This window comes from Myotis daubentonii, chromosome 11, assembly GCF_963259705.1.
Source record: "Myotis daubentonii chromosome 11, mMyoDau2.1, whole genome shotgun sequence".
NCBI lineage: Eukaryota > Metazoa > Chordata > Mammalia > Chiroptera > Vespertilionidae > Myotis > Myotis daubentonii.
In genome coordinates this window covers 5,305,771-5,323,434 of record NC_081850.1, presented here as the reverse complement: position 1 = coordinate 5,323,434, position 17,664 = coordinate 5,305,771, and the positions used below count along the sequence as shown (strand labels likewise).

The window sequence follows — 17,664 nt, the reverse complement described above, 5'->3', positions numbered from 1 at the left end:
TTCACATCTTCATTTTGGCCAGTGAAGAAAGCCTCATAGCAGGCACTCAATAAACATTGAGGTTTAGAGACAAAACTCTTATATTGAAATGCAATAGTTTATACACCATAGTACTAATATTTGTCTCCCATAAATATCTTCTTTACATGTTTTTTTTCGTCACTTTGGCATGCTGGCTTTTGCAGGGCCTCCTTTTCTATCCAGAAATCTTATTATAATGTGCTTCACTAGAGAGAGAAATTTAAAATACCAGGGAGCCATCATGGGCCCTGGTCACAAGAATGTCATGGACTTGCAAAAGCACTCTTTACATTGCTGTCCTTGTGGTACTCCAAGAATGTCCCTGTCCTCCAGGCTCGAACCCTATTTCTCCCGGGTCTGCGCTAGTAGACTCAGCAGCGTGGCTCCTGGGGCCTGCAGGAGGTCAGCGGTGCTGCCTGGGTGTCCCGCTTAGGGTCAAGCCGAGGCTTCCCCTCAACCTGGGGGTTCCCAAGGCTCTTGGAACATTCCCTTGAGAATGGTGGGTTGTATTTGAAGGACTATGATCATGGCATAGCATTATGGTTTGGCCAATACATATTTCATATTTCTGCCCTTCTCACATAACTTCTCCAAGGCACCTAAACTGTTGGCAGAGCACGCAAGACATTTTAAATGATGTAAATGTGGTGGAGAGGCCTGTTGCCCCCCCCCCCCCCCCCCCCCATTTTCCAGCCTGGGTTCAGCAACATGACAGGACACTGACACGCCCTGAGTCTGGATTGATGCAAAGTGCGAAGTGTAATTGAAGGGTGGCTGCTGAACACTCTCACGCCATGGTCATTAGGGGCAGTCTGTGGACTCCATGGGGTCCCCACTCTTGCTCTGTGGAGCAGGAGATTAGAACTATGGTCTTTAAATTGGTTCTAAGTAAAATTAAGCTGAAGCCCTTATGATACAGTTTTTGGCCTGTTTTGTACCAACCTTTGAGCCCTTCCATGGGAACTTAAAGTAGAACATGTGAGCAAGCAGAAGGCTTCACTTGGGCATACTTGGGTCTCACGGTTCATGAAGCGCTAAAGGGTGTGTGGTTTACTTAGGATACTGAAGAGTTTCCCATTCTGGCAGTTGCATCTGAAAGAAGAGACAGAGTAGAGTCACGGAAATGTCAATCTAAGCAGCAGCCACAGGTAAATTTTAGATTGAAACCCACAATTGCTTTAGGCTTAACTTTTCTTGCTAAACTGACTCTTAAGACAAAACTGCTCTCCAGACTTCTTTGTGGAGACCGGTTTTGTTTTTATTTCTTCCTTCATTGGAGGCATTCGGTATGTTGAAGCAGAACTTCTTTTCAGCTAAACACTGTCACTTTCGTAATAAGACTGTTGGTAATTACCACTGCTATATCAGAAAGGAGGCAAACACGTACTGCCTGTGAGACTCTGATTTAAAGAAAAACTAGTGATTCCCTGTATTCAGGAACCAAGAATTCCTTTGTGAGGCAGTAGTGTCTGACAGAAGGAAAACAACCGAGCCGTCCAGTTTCACTCTTAGTCAGACAGGCGGGAGAGCTGCTGCTCCTTGTCCCCCGCCCCATGGGTTCAAGAATGAACTTAAGGCTCATGATCTAATTGGGGAACTTCTGTGCTTTGGGCAGGTTCATTGTCATTTTGCTTTTCAAATCGGGGTAACGTTTCACATTTGTGGAAGGAAGAATTCTACACCCTTGTGTGAATTAACTTTGCATTACCATGTTATGATGTACCCACCTGTACTGCACCGAGTGCTGGCACCGTGCCGTGAGCCCTCAGCCAGTGGGTGTGGTGTCAGGGCGAGAACAGTGGGCAGGAGAGCAGGAGTGACGGTGCTAAAGCACGTGCCACAACCTGCCTGCACAGCTTTCATTACTGCCTCACACCCAGAGCCCAACTGTGTCAGAAGTCACATTTCCTGAGAGTACCTCCAACTCTGTGTCTAAATGTAGCACTCACCTGCTGGGTGTGATGCGACTTGGGTAAATCTGTTTCATGGCAGCTGATTGGCTCACTTGGGCAATTGAATGAATGGAGCTAACAAGGCACTAATACTGACCAGTTAGCCTCACATACAGCAAACTGTTACAGCCAAAGACTGTACACAAGGATTGGTTTCTGGTCTGTAGATGTACACTGACACAGGGGAGATGTAGACATAATTGTAGGTGGTTTAATGTAACCCATTGTTCTGAGAAGAGGGAGGAAAGAACCCCGGTGGTAATAGCAGAGAGTGTGGGGATTGCTTGGGTTTTTCTCTTTATTTAAGATTTTTACAGTCTGTAAATCTATTTCATTTTATCTTTAATTATATGATTTTTTTGTCATAAGATGAAAAGCACAGCTTGTAAAATGTATTATTATAAATAACCTTATGATTTTTGAACTTTTTAGAATAATTTTAAAAGTGGAAAGAAGAGCCAAACTCCAGTACAGTTGGATTTGGGGGGAATGCTGGCAGCACTGGAAAAGAAGCAGCACTCCCAGAATGCAAAGCAGTCCTCCAAACCAGTGGTGTTTTCAGGTAAAGGGCCTTTTAATCTCAAACGATTGGAAGTTGTTTTTCAGATAGACTATTTTGTGACTTTTCTTCTGTAATCAAAAGTCATTTATAAGCAAAACAGTATGGTACTGGAATAAGGATAGACAAACCATTGGAATAAAAATGGTAGTCCAGAAGTAAACTCACATATGCATGGCTGGTGGGTTGTTAACAAGGGTGCTGAGTTCATTAAAAGAACAAAGAACATTCTCTTAAAAATTGGTTCTGGGACAATTGGATTTCCACATGTTAAAAAATAGAGTTGGACCCTCACATAAACAGAAATGAACTCAAAATGGACCAAATGACCTAATTATGAGAGCTAAAATTGTAATACTCTGAGAAGAAAACAGGTAAATTTCCATGCTCTTGAATTAGACATTGGATTTTTAGTTCGGACACCAAAAGGACAGGCAGCAAAAGTATTAAATATAGGTTGATTGGATTTCATCAAAATTAAAAACATCTGTGTACCAAAGGACATTATCAAGAAAGTGAAAAGACAACTTATAGAATGGGAGAAAATATTTGAAAATCATATCTGGTAAGCGTTTGATCTCCGATATATAAGAACTACAACTCAGTAACAAACTCAAAAAATGGGCTAAAATACTTAAAAAGACATTTCTCCACAAGAAGATATACAAATGGCCAGTAGCACATGAACAGATATTTATCATCATTAGTCATTAGAGAAATGCAAGTCAAAACCTCAGTGAGGTAGTTCTTCATACCTCCTCTGTAGCTATAAGCAAAACGACAAAAATGACCAGTGCTGGTGAGGATATGGAGGACTTGGAGCCCTGTTAAACTGCTGGTGGGAATGTAAAATGATGCAGCTACTTTTGAAAACAGTCTGGTGGTTCTTCAGAATGGGGAATAGAGTTGCCATTGACCGAGCAATTCCCACTCCTCTGTGTTTATCCAAAATAATTAAAAACAGATACAGACATTTGAACACCAGTATTCATAGCAGTATTAGTTATAATAGCCAAATGGTAGAAACACCCCAAATATATATCAACAGATGAATGGATAAACAAAATGTGGCCATTCTGACATATGCTATAATGTGGACAAACTTGAAAACATGTGAAGTGAAATATGCCAGTCACAAAAGGAAAAATATTGTATGATTCCACTACATTAACTTTCTAGAATAGGCAAATTCATAGAAAGTAGAGTATAGGTTACCAGGAGTTGAGGGGAGAGGGAATGTTGAGTTCCTGTTTAAGGGGGACAGATTTTCAGTTTGGGACATGAAAAAGTTATGGAGATGGGTAGTGGTCATGGTTGCACAACATTGTGAACGTAATTGATCCCACTGAATTGTGCACTTAAAAACTGTCAAAATAGTAGATTTTATGTTACATGTATTTTACCATAACCATTGAAAAAGTTAAGTATGATTTTAAGAAATAGATATGGTGGCATTGTGTACCTGAAAATCTCATGATGCATAAGTGCCCTGTACAGCTTTAAATAAAGCTGAATCTGGCAGAAATGAATTACCTGCCTGTCCCTGGGTCGCACCTCATAACAGTGTCGGCTCAGTTCTGATAACACCATTCTCGCCTCTGAAAAGCCTCAGAGAGCCAAGATGTTAAAATTGGCAATTTGTCAACAAAAGAAGATGCACAATTGCCACCTATAGTCTTTTAAGTATGTATCCTCCTTCTGAGGTAGTTTATTAATTTATTTAAAAAAGAAAAACATAGGCACCCAAGGAAATAAGAAGCTTTTTTATCCTGAAGTATTTTTATAATTAAAAAAATTATTGTTTAAAGTATTACATATGTCTCCTTCCCCAATCGACCCGCCACCCCCACCCCTCAGGACAGTCCCCCACTGCCCCAGTGTCCGTGTCATTGGTTATGCTAATATGCATGCATACAAGACCTTTGGTTGATCTCTTACTTGCCTTCCCTCTGAGGTTGTACAGTCTGTTCAGTGTTTGTCTCTGGTTCTATTTTTGTTCATCAGTTTATGTTGTTCATTATATCCCACATATGAGTGAGATCATGTGATACTTATCTTTCTCTGACTGGCTTATTTTGCTTAGCATAATGCTCTCCAGCTCCATCCATGCTGTTGCAAATGGTAAAAGTTCCATTGATTTTTTAGAGTGTGGAGGGGAGTGAGGAGGGAGGGGAAGGCGAGATAGAGGGAGAGAGACATCGATTGGTTGCCTCCTGCATGCACCCTGACTGAGGCTGGGGATCGAGCCTGCAACTGAAGTAGATGCCCTTGATTCTTAGGTCCATGGGCCAACCCTTGGACCTAACCATTGAGCCACCCAGCCGAGGCTTGTTATGTAATTTTTGATGATATGGTCAGTCAGGTGCGGCCACAGGAGAAGCTCAAGAAAAAGCAAAGCTTATCCTACTCCCAGGTCCTGGAGACAGGAGACACAGCATGCAGGGCCACATGGAGAAGACCATGTGGGCAGGAGGGAGGGGGCGTTAGGCCAGAGCCTTTATTGGGGCTTCCACTGGGAAAGGCCCTCCTTGACCAGGTTCCCCGTTAACACTCTGGCAAGTTGCATGGCACGGGGTGCAGACAGGAGGGGCAGGGCTCAGGGCTGCAGTGGGCGGTGCAGGGGCCCAGTGGGGGTCCTGAACTCACAGGTGGCATTGGGATGGGAGAGCACGCCTATGTGAGCAGGGTTGGTATGACTCATTCTTCAAGAAAAGCCGATGACAAGAACCAAGCCAGTTACATATACATTTCAAACATAATGGTGGGAGCAGGTTTCCACAGATAAACGGCAGCTGTGCGGTGGCCAAGGCTGGACATGGCCCAGAGCAAAGGCACGGTGGACTCGCTCCACACTAGCAGAGAACCCGACAGATGAGGTTGCATGGATACACCTCTGTGTACTAGCACTAGTAACGGAAATGCCATGCTGACAGAATGTGGGTCAATACATTTGGGAGATTCGTGATGGTGGTTGAAGCTGGGCAGTGGGTACATGGGTTTTGTTGTTACTCTGTTCTCTTTGCTGTATGTTGGAAATTTTCCTAATTATAAAGTACAGGGAGGCATACACAGATGAACTGTTTCCTGGGAGGAGGAAAAGGGGTAGGAAGTAGAGCCATCGTATGTGCGGACTACCAGAAGCGCCCTCAGCAAGTGAGGTCACACATTAATAGACTTCACTGAGAAACAAGAGCCTTCATAGAGGGATGGGAAGACGATTCTTCCTAAATTCATTGACACTTCCTTTGGAGCCTCACCGAAAGGTACTGTTTCACTGGCGTCGTTGCCCGAGACCGCCCACGGGGCAGCCTCCCTGAGGCCCGCACCCTCACTGTGTTGCAGTCGGGGCAGTTCCTGTTCTCTCCAAAGAGGCCACGTTGGGGAAGAAGGGCCACCGCCTCAGCCAGGTGAAGGCCCCGCACAACCCCCTGGACTCCAGCGCCCCCCTGATGAAGAAGGGGAAGCAGAGGGAGGTCCCCAGAGCCAAGAAGCCGACGTCACTGAAGAAGGTGAGTGACGAAACCGGGCCCGAGGGCAGCGGCCACCACCCGGGGTCCGTGAGGCCCGAAAGGTTGGCGACCGCTGCCCTCGGGAGCCTGGTGTCCTCAGCTCCGAGGCTTCAGGTCTTCAGGGTTGAGGTGAAAGTGGCGTCGTGGGGCATGCGAAGTGGGGTGCCGGGGTTTTTTTGGTTTTTGTGTTTTTAATTCTCACCGAGGACATGCCTGGGGGATGAGGGGTGGAGAGAGAGAGCGCTCTCTGTGAGAAAGGTTGCCTTCCTTACCTGCCTCCACCGGGGGAGTGACCCGGCAGCCTTGCGGTTATCAGGACAACACTCCACCAACTGAGCTTCCAGTGCCTCTGCTTCCGGGGTCTGTGCCGCCGGGCGGAGGGAAGCCATTTTTTAAATACTTTGCAGTGACATGGACAGAAAATGAGAAATGGGGAGAGTTATATTCTCCTTATTTACTGATGCCTTCATCCCACCTGAGGCGAATCTGCTGTTCAGATTGGGTGAATGTTGGACACTTCCTGGCAGATTGTCAGTCCGGGCTGTTGCACAGGTTTCTTCATTTAATTCTCTGCAGCCTGAGGTGGGGAACAGGTGTCTGGCCTGAGGCCAGGTGCCTGTCGAGCTGCACCGTTGCGACAGAACCCAGGTTGCACACAACCTGCTCGGTGCACCTGAGCGAGGGGACATGCTGCTGCTGGGCCAACCCCCGGGCCGGGGTGGGGCCATGTTGCCGCTGTGAGGGCATGATGGGCACCTGCCAGTAAGCCGACCTCGGGTGGTTTATTTTGCAAAAGAGCTTATTTGTAAGTACAAGTATTTAGATGCTTTAATCATTTCAATTTTAAAGATTATTTTGAAAGAACGGGAGGAGAGAAAGCAGCAGCGTCTCCAGGAAAATGCCGTGAGCCCCACTCTGGCCAGTGATGATGTGCAAGATGTAGAGAGTGGTGACAACCTGGCTCTGGAGCAGGAGGAGCCCACAGGTACCAGTTCTGTTGGTTGCGCCTTCAGTTGGGGCAACCATGTGCAGCAGACCCCCCGGAATTCCGCCAGCCTCCGCCACTAGCGTGCAGAAGCTTTCAGACACCCAGCTGGACAGTGAGAGGCTGTCCCCATGGACAGTGGGGGTCTGTGCGGGCAGGGGATGAGGCCCCAAGTTTGATCTGTGTGGCATTGGATGGTCCTGGTGACTTGAAGTAGCTTTGAGGATTAGCCCCATCAACTGCAAAGCCGTTTTCCCATGAGTGTGCGAGACACTGTGCCATGAAAACAACGTGTTTAGTAACTTTTATTAAATGACACTCTGAAAAGAGCACAGCCCCTAAGCATATAGCTTGATGACTGCACAGACGAGCACAGCGCCAACATCAGGAGCAGAGCAGCCACGCACATCTCCCCGTGGCCCGGCCCAGGGCCTGCCCAACCACAGCCCCAGTGAGCGTTCGTGCTTCCTTCCCAGGGAGTCTTGCAGTGGTGCCCCTCTGGCCAGCAGTCTGTGCCCATGGGGCAATCCCCGATTGTCACTGCTGTGCAGCGTCCAGGTGTAGGAGTGTGCCACGGTGCCATTAGACGCAGTCCCTGGGGCAGTGTGGGGAGAGTGCAGAGGGCCTGAGCGCTCCTTCCTGCGCCATTTCCCCAGGCAGGTGGCAGGTGGGTCCATTGCCATCCAGCCTTGGAGGCTCCTGCCAGACAGGCTGCCAGGTGCTACCAGTTCCGCCCACTGGGGAGAGGGCATTGCATTTGTTGTGCCTGCCATCCTGGCTGGTGTGATGTGTGCTCCCAGATTCCTTCTCTGGTGAGCTGGAGCCTCCCATGAGCTCTGGAAATGTCTAGAAGGAACATTTGGGGGACCTGAGCCATTATGGAATCCTGTCTGATGTGTTTAAACACACCCTTTGAGTTCTCATAGTTTAGATATTTGAGTTCAGCTCGGATTTAAGGATTATTTGATGAGGGAATAGTCTCAAGCATTTAAGTGCAAAAAATTCAGAACTAAAAACCTGCTTTTTAAATTTCCTGGTGGGAACTTCAGGTTAATTTTCAAAATTAAAATATAAATTTGGCTACTGAACTGCACACTTAAAAATGGTTAAAATGTAAATTTTATAAATATTTTGCCACAATAAAAATAACTAAGTTGGGGTCAGAAAGACACCTGCAGGAAGAACAGAAAGTTGCCGAGTTCTTCCTTTTCCCCCAGCCATTCCCATCTCTGCTGCCAGCCGCGGTGCTCAGCAGCCCTGCTTGGTGCGGTGGGTGTGGGGTGCCTCTGGCTGCCCTGGTGACATTGCCCGGTCCCAGCCCCACAGGTGCTGTGCTGTGACTTGCTTTTCTGTGACACTCCGGCGGGAGCAGAAGCACCCATGTGCTCCTCTCCTGCGGGAGAGAGCCAGTCAGAAGAGCCGCTGGGAGCTGAGATCCATAAGGAGGCAGCGACCTGCTCCCTGGCTCCCGAAGGTGCCAGCTGCCCCAAGATCCACAGCCGGAGGTTCAGGGAGTGAGTAAGCCCGTGGGGCCAGGGTGGGCTGTGCTCGCTCTGGCCTTGGGCACGGGGTTCTCCCCCCTGACGTGCTCAAACTGGAAGCTGAGAGCTGGGCCAGTGTTTCTCTCCTTCCAGTAAAGGTGGCCAGGTACCTAGTCATGCCACACGCCAGGGCTGCTGAACCTGCCTCTACAAGGGCTCTTGTCCTCCTGATGTGATGGCAGGGGTGCCCGTAAATCCAGGTTTTCTGTTGGGGCAATGGTTAGTGAGCGACCATGCATAACATATGGGTTTCCTTTTTTAAAAAATATATTTTTATTGATTTCAGAGAGGAAGGAAGAGGGAGAGAGAGATAGAAACATCAATGATGAGAGAGAGTCATTGATTGGCTGCCTCCTGCAAGCACCCCCCCCCTCCCCCGGACTGGGGTTGGAGCCTGCAAACCACACATGTGCCTCCGACTGGAATCGAACCTGGGACCCTTCAGTCCGCAGGCCGACGCTCTGTCCATCGAGCCAAACTGGCTAGCGCTTGGGTTTCCTTTTTAAAAAAAAGAATATATTTTTATTTATTTTAGAGAGAGGAAGGGAGAGGGAGAGAAACATCAATGATGAAAGAGAATCATTGATCAGCTGCCTCTAGCACTCCCCCCACTGGGGATCAAGCCCACAATCCAGGCATGTGCTCACAATCCAGGCATGTGCCCTGACCAGGAATCGAACCAGACCTCCTGGCTCCTGGGATGATGTTCAACCATGGAGCAACACTGCCTGGGATTGGATTTCATTTCTCTGCATAATTTTTTAGGGAGCTCTGCTCCCCACCCCACTCTTTTTCCAGGACAGACTGTCCCGGTGTTTTCAGGAGAGGTGCACAGGGAATGGCCACAGTGAGGGGATGCTTGGCCTGCTGTGGTGTGTGTGTGGGGAGGGGGGCGGGGCAGAGGTTCTCCCTTGTAGGTGGCAGTGGGGGAGGGTGATTCGATGCTGTATTTAAACCCAGTCAGGAACCCGCTTTCAATTAGTACTGCTCGTCTGAGGGACTTGCCGGGGGGCATGTGACGGGCAGCACTGCAGTGTCACAGCCTCTGCAAGCTGATGGCATGGACTGTTTCTTCCAGTTACTGCAGCCAGGTGCTCAGTAAAGAGGTGGACGCCTGTGTTTCGGAGCTGCTGAAAGAGCTGGTCCGCTTCCAAGACCGTATGTACCAGAAAGACCCCGTCAAGGCCAAGACCAAACGCCGGCTGGTGCTGGGGCTGCGGGAGGTGCTCAAACACCTGAGGCTCCGGAAGCTGAAGTGCGTTATCATCTCTCCCAACTGCGAGAGGATACAGTCGAGAGGTAGGGTGCCGGCCTGGGCCCGCCCGCCCGCCCGCCCGCGCCAGTCGGCAGTGAGCGCGGGCCGTGCGGTCGGCCTCCTTTCCTTTAGCTTGGGGCATTTGTTTGCAGGGCTTATTGGCCCACCACGGGCCTTACCCTGCGGCAGCCAGGCCTGCGGTCTTCCTGGCTGGTCTGGCCGCCCTGCAGGCCTCTGGCAGCAGGAAGGGTTTGCTCTGGAGCTTGCGGGTGGGGGGTTAGGGGGGTGTCACTGACCACTCACACCAGTTTGGTGACTGGCTGCCAGGCACCGGGCTCTTGTCTATTTTGAATTTCCTGGTTTGGTCCGTGACTGACCCCTGTGCCCACTTGCTCATTACAAGTCTGGATTTGCCAGGCTAGTGTGCTCAGTGATTGAGCGTTGACCTATGAACTAGGAGTCAGGCTCGATCCCCAGTGTGGGGCGTGCTGCAGGAGGCAGCCAATCAGTGATTCTCTCTCAGCATAAAGCTCAGTTCCTCAAGCAGCAGAGGCCCAGTAGGCACTCTGGTCAGATAGGAGCCCTCTCTAAACCCAGCTCTCTTGCCAGCCAGGGTCCAACCACACAAGCTGGTCTTCCTGAGGACAGCAGCAGTAGGCCGAGGATAGCAGCAGCGGGCCGCTGGGTTAGCACACCGCTCACGTAGCGTTTGTGTCAACCCCAGGGCTGGGGTGGACAAGAGGCAGAGACCCCTAGAGGGAGAGACGACTCAGCGATATTTAGGCGTCAGTCTCCGGTGATGAGTTGTAATTATATCTCAGGAACAAACCCGTCACCCCACCTCTGCCCGCTTCCCCTCTTCCAAGCCCGCCTGGAACTGGTGTGTTCCTTGGAAGTTTATGTCCTCAGAGGTTGAGTCCTCATCACCTCTCATGCTCTTCTGGGAGATGTGGAGTAGAGGTGGGCGAATAAAGGAGGTGGGGCTTGAAAGTTCCTGCCCAGGCACACCAGGCAGAATGAGTTTCCAAACTCATTCCAATTCCCACCTAGTGGGGCATGTGCACTAGGGAAGTTCCTCTCTCGAAAGGATATTCAGAAATCATGTACTTAGTTCCGGGGTACCAGGTGCCGGGAACCTTCTCCCTGGCCGGGAGCGGGTCTGTGCAGAGCAAAGAGCACTGCGACTATGCCGTGCCCCTTCGGGTGCTGGGTGAGAGCAGCTCACTAGTGCGGGTGGGCTCGTCATTTCATTACTTTCTTTTGAGGAGCAAACCCCCCAAATCCCTCTAGCTCCTCAGTCAGCCACCGCTGCCATATTGGTATGTATCATCAATAGTCCACACGTATGTATGAGTGCTGTGTGTGTGTGTGTGCGTGTGTGCGTGTGTGTGACAGAGAGAGAGAGAGAGAGAGAGAGAGAGAGGAGATGTGGCCTCCTGCAGAGGGCACACTGGTGTGCAGACTTCACACCTGTCAGTGCCTCGCACACTGCTTTTCTGTGTGCCCATCTCCGTAGGTTCCGGCTGGAGAATAGAAGGGCATGGGCATGTGTCACCGTGGCCCCACCGGCTGGGCCTGCCCCTCCTGGCTCCCCGCCCTCGGGGGAGGTCGTGCATCCTCACTTGGTTAAGAGCAGGGCACTGTCTGTGATCTGTGTTGTATAGATAGTACCTTTTTGTGTAACAAGAAGTTGGCCCTTCGGTTGAGAGTGGTGTATGTTTTTCTGGTTTGTCAGTGGCCTGTTTTCTCTCCACCTTTTTCTAGCCATGCAGGCAGTATGTTTGTGTGTCAGTAGTTTTTATTCCTATGTTTTTATCACATCGAGATTTTATGTCAGTCCTCAACCTTCGCCTCCAAGGTAATGAACATGTTTACACTCTGTTTCTCCCTGTTCTCCATGTTTCATTCGGTCTGTGTAGCATGTATTTCAGTCTCAGACGGCTCTTCCCAGAGGCTGATCAGTGGTCCCTTCTGCACGGCTCACCCTGCGTCTTCGGGCCATTTCTGGGCCCTCTTTTGCCTCTGCTCCCGTGTTCACGCTTCTGTAGCCTCAGAGCACGCTTTCAGTGCCTGGGATGCTTTTTCAAAACATATTTCCTTTTTCAAAATGCTCTTTTTACTTGCGTATTTTTTTCGTATTTTTTATTCTTAAAAAATCCTATTTATTTGTAGTAAGTCATGGTGTTTCAGAGCTTTAGGCCAATATACCAGGTGTATCTGTTAATAATGTGGTTTTTTTTTTTCACTAGATGGAGTTACACATATGTTGATATATATGCGATTTGATATGTATGCTATTTTGCGATATTGACAACAAGCTTTAAAACTTCATATGTCAAATTTGCTGAAGGTGTTAACATCATAGATATTTTTACGCTTAAAAATGTTGATTTTCGTGCCAAAAAAAAAGAGCATTTGTGGGAAGTTTTAATTCATTACTTATTTTGAAGAAAAGTGCTGCTGAATACTTCGGGAAGCTTATGGTGAACAGGCTCCATCTCAAGATCCTTGTGAGCGCTGGTTTAAACCCTTTAAAAGTGATGATTTCAATATGAAAGACAAAGAACGTCCAGGTCAACCGAAAAAGTTTGAAGACCAACAATTACAAGCATTATTGGATGAAGATGCATGTCAAACTCAAAACCAACTTGCAGAAAGATTAAATGTTGCTCAGCAAACAATTTCCAATCATTTACAAGCAATGGGAAAAGTTTTAAAAGAAGGAAAATATGTGCCACATCAACTGAACGAATGACAAATGGAAAACCGAAAAGTCATCAGTAAAATGTTGCTTCAATGGAATAAAAGAAAGTCTTTTTTGCATCGAATTGTGACTGGTGATGAAAAGTGGATTTATTTTGAGAACCTCAAACATACAAAATCATGGGTTGATCCAGGTCAACCATCAACATCGACTACAAGGCCAGATCACTTTGGAAAGAAGACAATGCTCTACATTTGGTGGATCAGGAAGGTGTGGTGGATTATGAGCTTCTAAAACCAGGTGAAACCATTAATACTGATCGCTACCGACAACAAATAATCAATTTAAACCACCTTTGATTGGGAAATGACCAGAATGGGCCAGAAGACTTGGCAAAGTAATTTTGCTTCATGATAACACACCATCACACACTTCAAAACCAGTTAAAGACTCGTTAAAAGATCTTGCCTGGGAAGTATTAACCCACCTGCCGTATTCACCAGACCTTGCTCCTTCAGATTACCACTTCCGATCGATGGCACACGCACTTTCTGAGCAGCACTTCAAAAGGTACGAAGAAGTGGAAAATTGGGGCTCTGAATGGTTTGCCTCAAAACATGAAAAGTTCTATTGGGACGGTATCCACAAATGACCTGAAAGATGGGGGAAATGTGTAGCTAGCGATGGACATTACAGTAGGTCCTCGGGCTATGTTGGAGATCCTTCCTACGGCGCGACGTAATGCAATTTTCGCCATAAGTCAGAACCCACCTACATAAGCACCTACGTCACTCAGATGGAGCACATACACAGCAGTAATGAAGTGAAACAGTTAAAGAAATTTAAAAGAAATATAACAATTCCTGACCTTTACTTGTGGTAAATAAATAGGAAAAAACATAAAGCACATATGTACATACATCGAAATGACAGAACTTTTTTTATAAATAAATGGGAGATGGTGATGTAACCACGAAATGACGTATGTTGAGTCCGACGTAACCCAACGACTGTCTGTACTTTGAATAATGCACTTTAGATGTTTCTCTTGAAATTATCGTGTTTTCTTTGATCACAAAATCCGCATTATTAACCGGTACACCTGGTGGAGTGGACGTGTAATTTTGGATCCCCCTGCCCGGGAGCAGAGATGTCTCGCTTCAAGTTTTCTGTGGTGTTTTCAGCCGGTGGAGGCTGCTCTGTGGGTCTGCCGATGCGTGGGTTCCTGCCTGTGCTCACCTTTGGCTGCTGTCGGAGTGGAGCCGTTTCTCCACTGCGTCCCGGCTGGCCGTGGGGTGCAGCCCGCACAGGCTCCGTGTGTAAGGCTCTGGGTGGTGGTAACCGCCGCCGGGTTTCCGGCTTGGCAGGCACACCCGCACGGAGCTCCTCACCTTCCGCTGAAGCTCGCGCTGCCTCCCCGCGTGGCCTGTGCAGCGGCCTGGCTGGCGCCTCGCTGGGAGCCAGGCCCGTGTGTGCTCAGGCTGGGGGGAGCTGATGTGGGATGGGTGCCAGGGACCTCTCTGCTGCTGGCTCCCCTCGGAGCGGGGCGTAGCCTCCCCTCTTGTGTGTTTGTGGGGATCCAGCAGCTCCCACAGGGCAGGCAGTTAGAGCGGTGGCCCAGCCGTGCTCAGTGCTCAGTGATGTTTGCTAAGACTGTTAGGTGTCACGCAGCTGTTGGCTCAGCATAGACCCATCCATTCCACGAAGGAGTGGTCTTTGGAGAGTGATTTCTTCCCTGTGGCTGGCGAGTCAGAGGGAGCTGGCCGGGTTGCTGTGTGTGTCAAAAGCCCTTGCGACCAGTGTCCCCACCAGCCCATGTGACGCCTCTCCTGTCATTCCCGGGCCCTCCCTCGGACAGGTGGATTGGACGACACCCTGCACACCATCATCGCTTACGCCTGTGAGCAGAACATTCCCTTTGTGTTCGCGCTCAACCGCAAGGCTCTGGGGCGCAGTTTGAACAAAGCTGTTCCTGTCAGTGTGGTGGGCATCTTCAGCTACGATGGGGCCCAGGTGAGCGGGAGCAGGCTGCGCCCGGGGGGAGGCGGACACGGCGTGCTCCCAGACAGAGCCCAGCGGCCCCTCGGCCTCCGTGGCCTGTTTCCTTAAGAGCACGGACGGAAGTGTGATTCCAAGTTCCACTCTGGGCTCACTGCTGCCACGCAGGTGCCTCAGGCGCCCTGTTCTCTCGGGGTGCCACCCTTGGCGGGTGGCACCCTTCTCTGCGGAGGGTTTGCAGGAGACCCATTTTTTCTGTGGTTGAGCATCATCTGTGCCCTCACTCTGTCCAAGGACCAGTTCCACAAGATGGTTGAGCTGACGATGGCGGCGCGGGAAGCGTACAAGACGATGCTCGAGACCACGCGCCAGGAGCCTGCACAGGGTCCCAGCGGCTCCGCAGAAGGCGGCCCCCCAGCTTCTCCCACGACAGAAGAGCCACACTACAGTGAGTGCTGGGGAGGGTCCGAGTCTGGGCCAAGTGTCCTTCGAGTCTTCCTGGCCTTTGATTCAAAAGTCCCGGTGCCGGGCCCTGGCTGAGGAAGGCCCGGTTAGGTCTGGCCATTGTCTGAGAGTGTTCTCAGACCCGAACTTGCAAGGACTTGTCAGTGAGTGTCTCAAACAGACCTCTGGCCAGACAGCCCCGGACAAGGTGGCTGCCAGGATAGCTGTGCCCTCGGCAGGAGGTGGCCAAGGTCAGCCAGCACCCAGGCCCACTGATGCTGCTCACTCGGGGCGGGGGGTGCGTGGGAGATGGGGTTGAGCCCATGCTGGCCTGTGCAGGGGACTGAGCCGCTGAGCAGCATGCTCTCTAGTAGAGACTCTCCCGACTGTCCCTGCTGTTCCTCAGCTGTGCCACTCTCTCCTTCCAGTTGAAATCTGGAGAAAACACCTGGAAGCGTACAGTCAGTGTGCCCTGGAGCTAGAAGAATCACTAGAGGCTTCAACCTCTCAGATGATGAACTTGAATTTATAAGAAGGGTTCTTTTGTGTGTTTGTATTTGGGGTAAGGAGGGGAGGTATGAGCAACTTTGTGGCCCTCTTCTTAGCTTTTCACTGGCCTGATGTATTTGTAACGCTGTTTAAGTGGGACGTTGGCAGCGTAGAGGGCGTGGGAAGCGGCCTTTGTGGCACCAAGGCTGCAGGTCCTGTGGCGGGCATTGGGCTTGCTGACGGAGCCTTTCTGGAAGCCCTCTGAGCACTGAATCCGGAAGACCCTGGCGAAGGTGCCGAGCCCTCTGCTGCTCCAGAGCGGATTGCTGAGCCAGGTCATTCGTCTGTGGAAATGGGAGCAGTGCGGCTGCTGTCCTCCCGGTCCCGGTGAGGGCCCGGCCCTGCCCCTGCGGGGAGCCCGCGTCAGAGCAGGAGGCAGGGAGGGCCCTTCTCGGGACGTGGCCTTTCAGCGGGAAAATCTGGGGAGACCTGGAGGGTTTGCTAAAATGAGCCTCGAGAAAAATCGGTTTTTTAACCTGTGACCTTTGACATGAATTATTTCTAATTTTAGTTGTTATTTTTCAGAGAAACAATGTATATTGAAATTCCTAAATTTCAGTTTTGATAATCTACAAATCTTTCTTTTGTAAATGAACATGTTCTGAATGTGGTTTCTGTCTCAGAGGCCAGGAGGCAAAAAGTTTACTTTCCTATTTTCCTGTAAGTAAGAGGGCTTATTTATTTTCAATAAAGAGTGATTATTTAATTTCCCTGGAGACTCTGGTCATTCAGTTTATCCTTGGTCTCTTTCTTATTAGTTCTTCCTTTGCCTTGACCTGTGCCTTTCAGCCTTGGAATGGAAGGTAGGGGCTGAGCAGGGAGAGGCTTATTATGCCCAGACCTCCTGGCACTGGAAGTAGCAGCTGCTGAGGTCTCAGACCCTCAGAGACCGGCGCCTCCAGACCCTGCCCTGTCTCTGCTGGCATGCTTGTCACAGAGGAAATGGCAGGATTGCAGTGTCACTGGTTTGTGCTTGTCGGGCAGGTAGTGTGTGGTGTTGGCTTTGAAAGTAATGTTAGTTGAATTCAGTCGTGCCAGGTACTGTATCTCTGAGAGGTAAGTGGCCTAATGAGCAAACAGAAGTGCAGTAATGAGTGAGATGGCACAGCGAGTAGCCAGGGCTGGCAGTGGGACCGCGGGGTGTGTGGAGGAAGCCCTGCCTCTCTTGTCCTCTGTAACACGTTATTCCCACTGTGTGCCCTGCCTCTCCGTTCCTCTGTAACGCGTTATTCCCACTGTGTGCCCTGCCTCTCTGGTCCTCTGTAACGCGTTATTCCCACTGTGTGCCCTGCCTCTCTGGTCCTCTGTAACGCGTTATTCCCACTGTGTGCCCTGCCTCTCTGGTCCTCTGTAACACGTTATTCCCACTGTGTGCCCTGCCTCTCTGGTCCTCTGTAACACGTTATTCCCACTGTGTGTGTGCCCTGCCTCTCCGGTCCTCTGTAACACGTTATTCCCACGGTGTGCCCTGCCTCTCTGGTCCTCTGTAACACGTTATTCCCACTGTGTGTGTGCCCTGCCTCTCCGGTCCTCTGTAACACGTTATTCCCACGGTGTGCCCTGCCTCTCTGGTCCTCTGTAACACGTTATTCCCACTGTGTGTGTGCCCTGCCTCTCCGGTCCTCTGTAACACGTTATTCCCACGGTGTGCCCTGCCTCTCTGGTCCTCTGTAACACGTTATTCCCACTGTGTGTGTGCCCTGCCTCTCCGGTCCTCTGTAACACGTTATTCCCACGGTGTGCCCTGCCTCTCTGGTCCTCTGTAACACGTTATTCCCACTGTGTGTGTGCCCTGCCTCTCTGGTCCTCTGTAACGCGTTATTCCCACTGTGTGTGTGCCCTGCCTCTCTGGTCCTCTGTAACGCGTTATTCCCACGGTGTGCCCTGCCTCTCCGGTCCTCTGTAACGCGTTATTCCCACGGTGTGCCCTGCCTCTCCGGTCCCCTGTAACGCGTTATTCCCACGGTGTGCCCTGCCTCTCCGGTCCCCTGTAACGGGTTATTCCCACGGTGTGCCCTGCCTCTCCGGTCCTCTGTAACGCGTTATTCCCACGGTGTGCCCTGCCTCTCTGGTCCTCTGTAACGCGTTATTCCCACGGTGTGCCCTGCCTCTCCGGTCCTCTGTAACACGTTATTCCCACTGTGTGT

At 50.0% G+C, this 17,664-nt stretch overlaps 1 protein-coding gene across 19 annotated transcripts in view; it reads left to right on the top strand.

Annotated features, from left to right (window-relative positions):
• SECISBP2 (SECIS binding protein 2) overlaps window positions 1–17,664 on the top strand; it is a 40,621-nt gene that overhangs the window by 16,814 nt on the left and 6,143 nt on the right. For 11 of the 19 annotated variants that reach the window (XM_059656363.1, XM_059656351.1, XM_059656359.1 and 8 more), the window contains 9 exons: window positions 1,080–1,169; window positions 2,406–2,535; window positions 5,875–6,041; window positions 6,891–7,026; window positions 8,345–8,540; window positions 9,646–9,866; window positions 14,385–14,539; window positions 14,819–14,972; window positions 15,397–16,228. In XM_059656363.1, the coding sequence (XP_059512346.1) occupies window positions 1,080–1,169; window positions 2,406–2,535; window positions 5,875–6,041; window positions 6,891–7,026; window positions 8,345–8,540; window positions 9,646–9,866; window positions 14,385–14,539; window positions 14,819–14,972; window positions 15,397–15,500 (1,353 nt within the window). In that variant the 3' untranslated portion in view covers window positions 15,501–16,228. The other 8 variants (XM_059656366.1, XM_059656361.1, XM_059656358.1 and 5 more) reach the window with 5 other exon arrangements.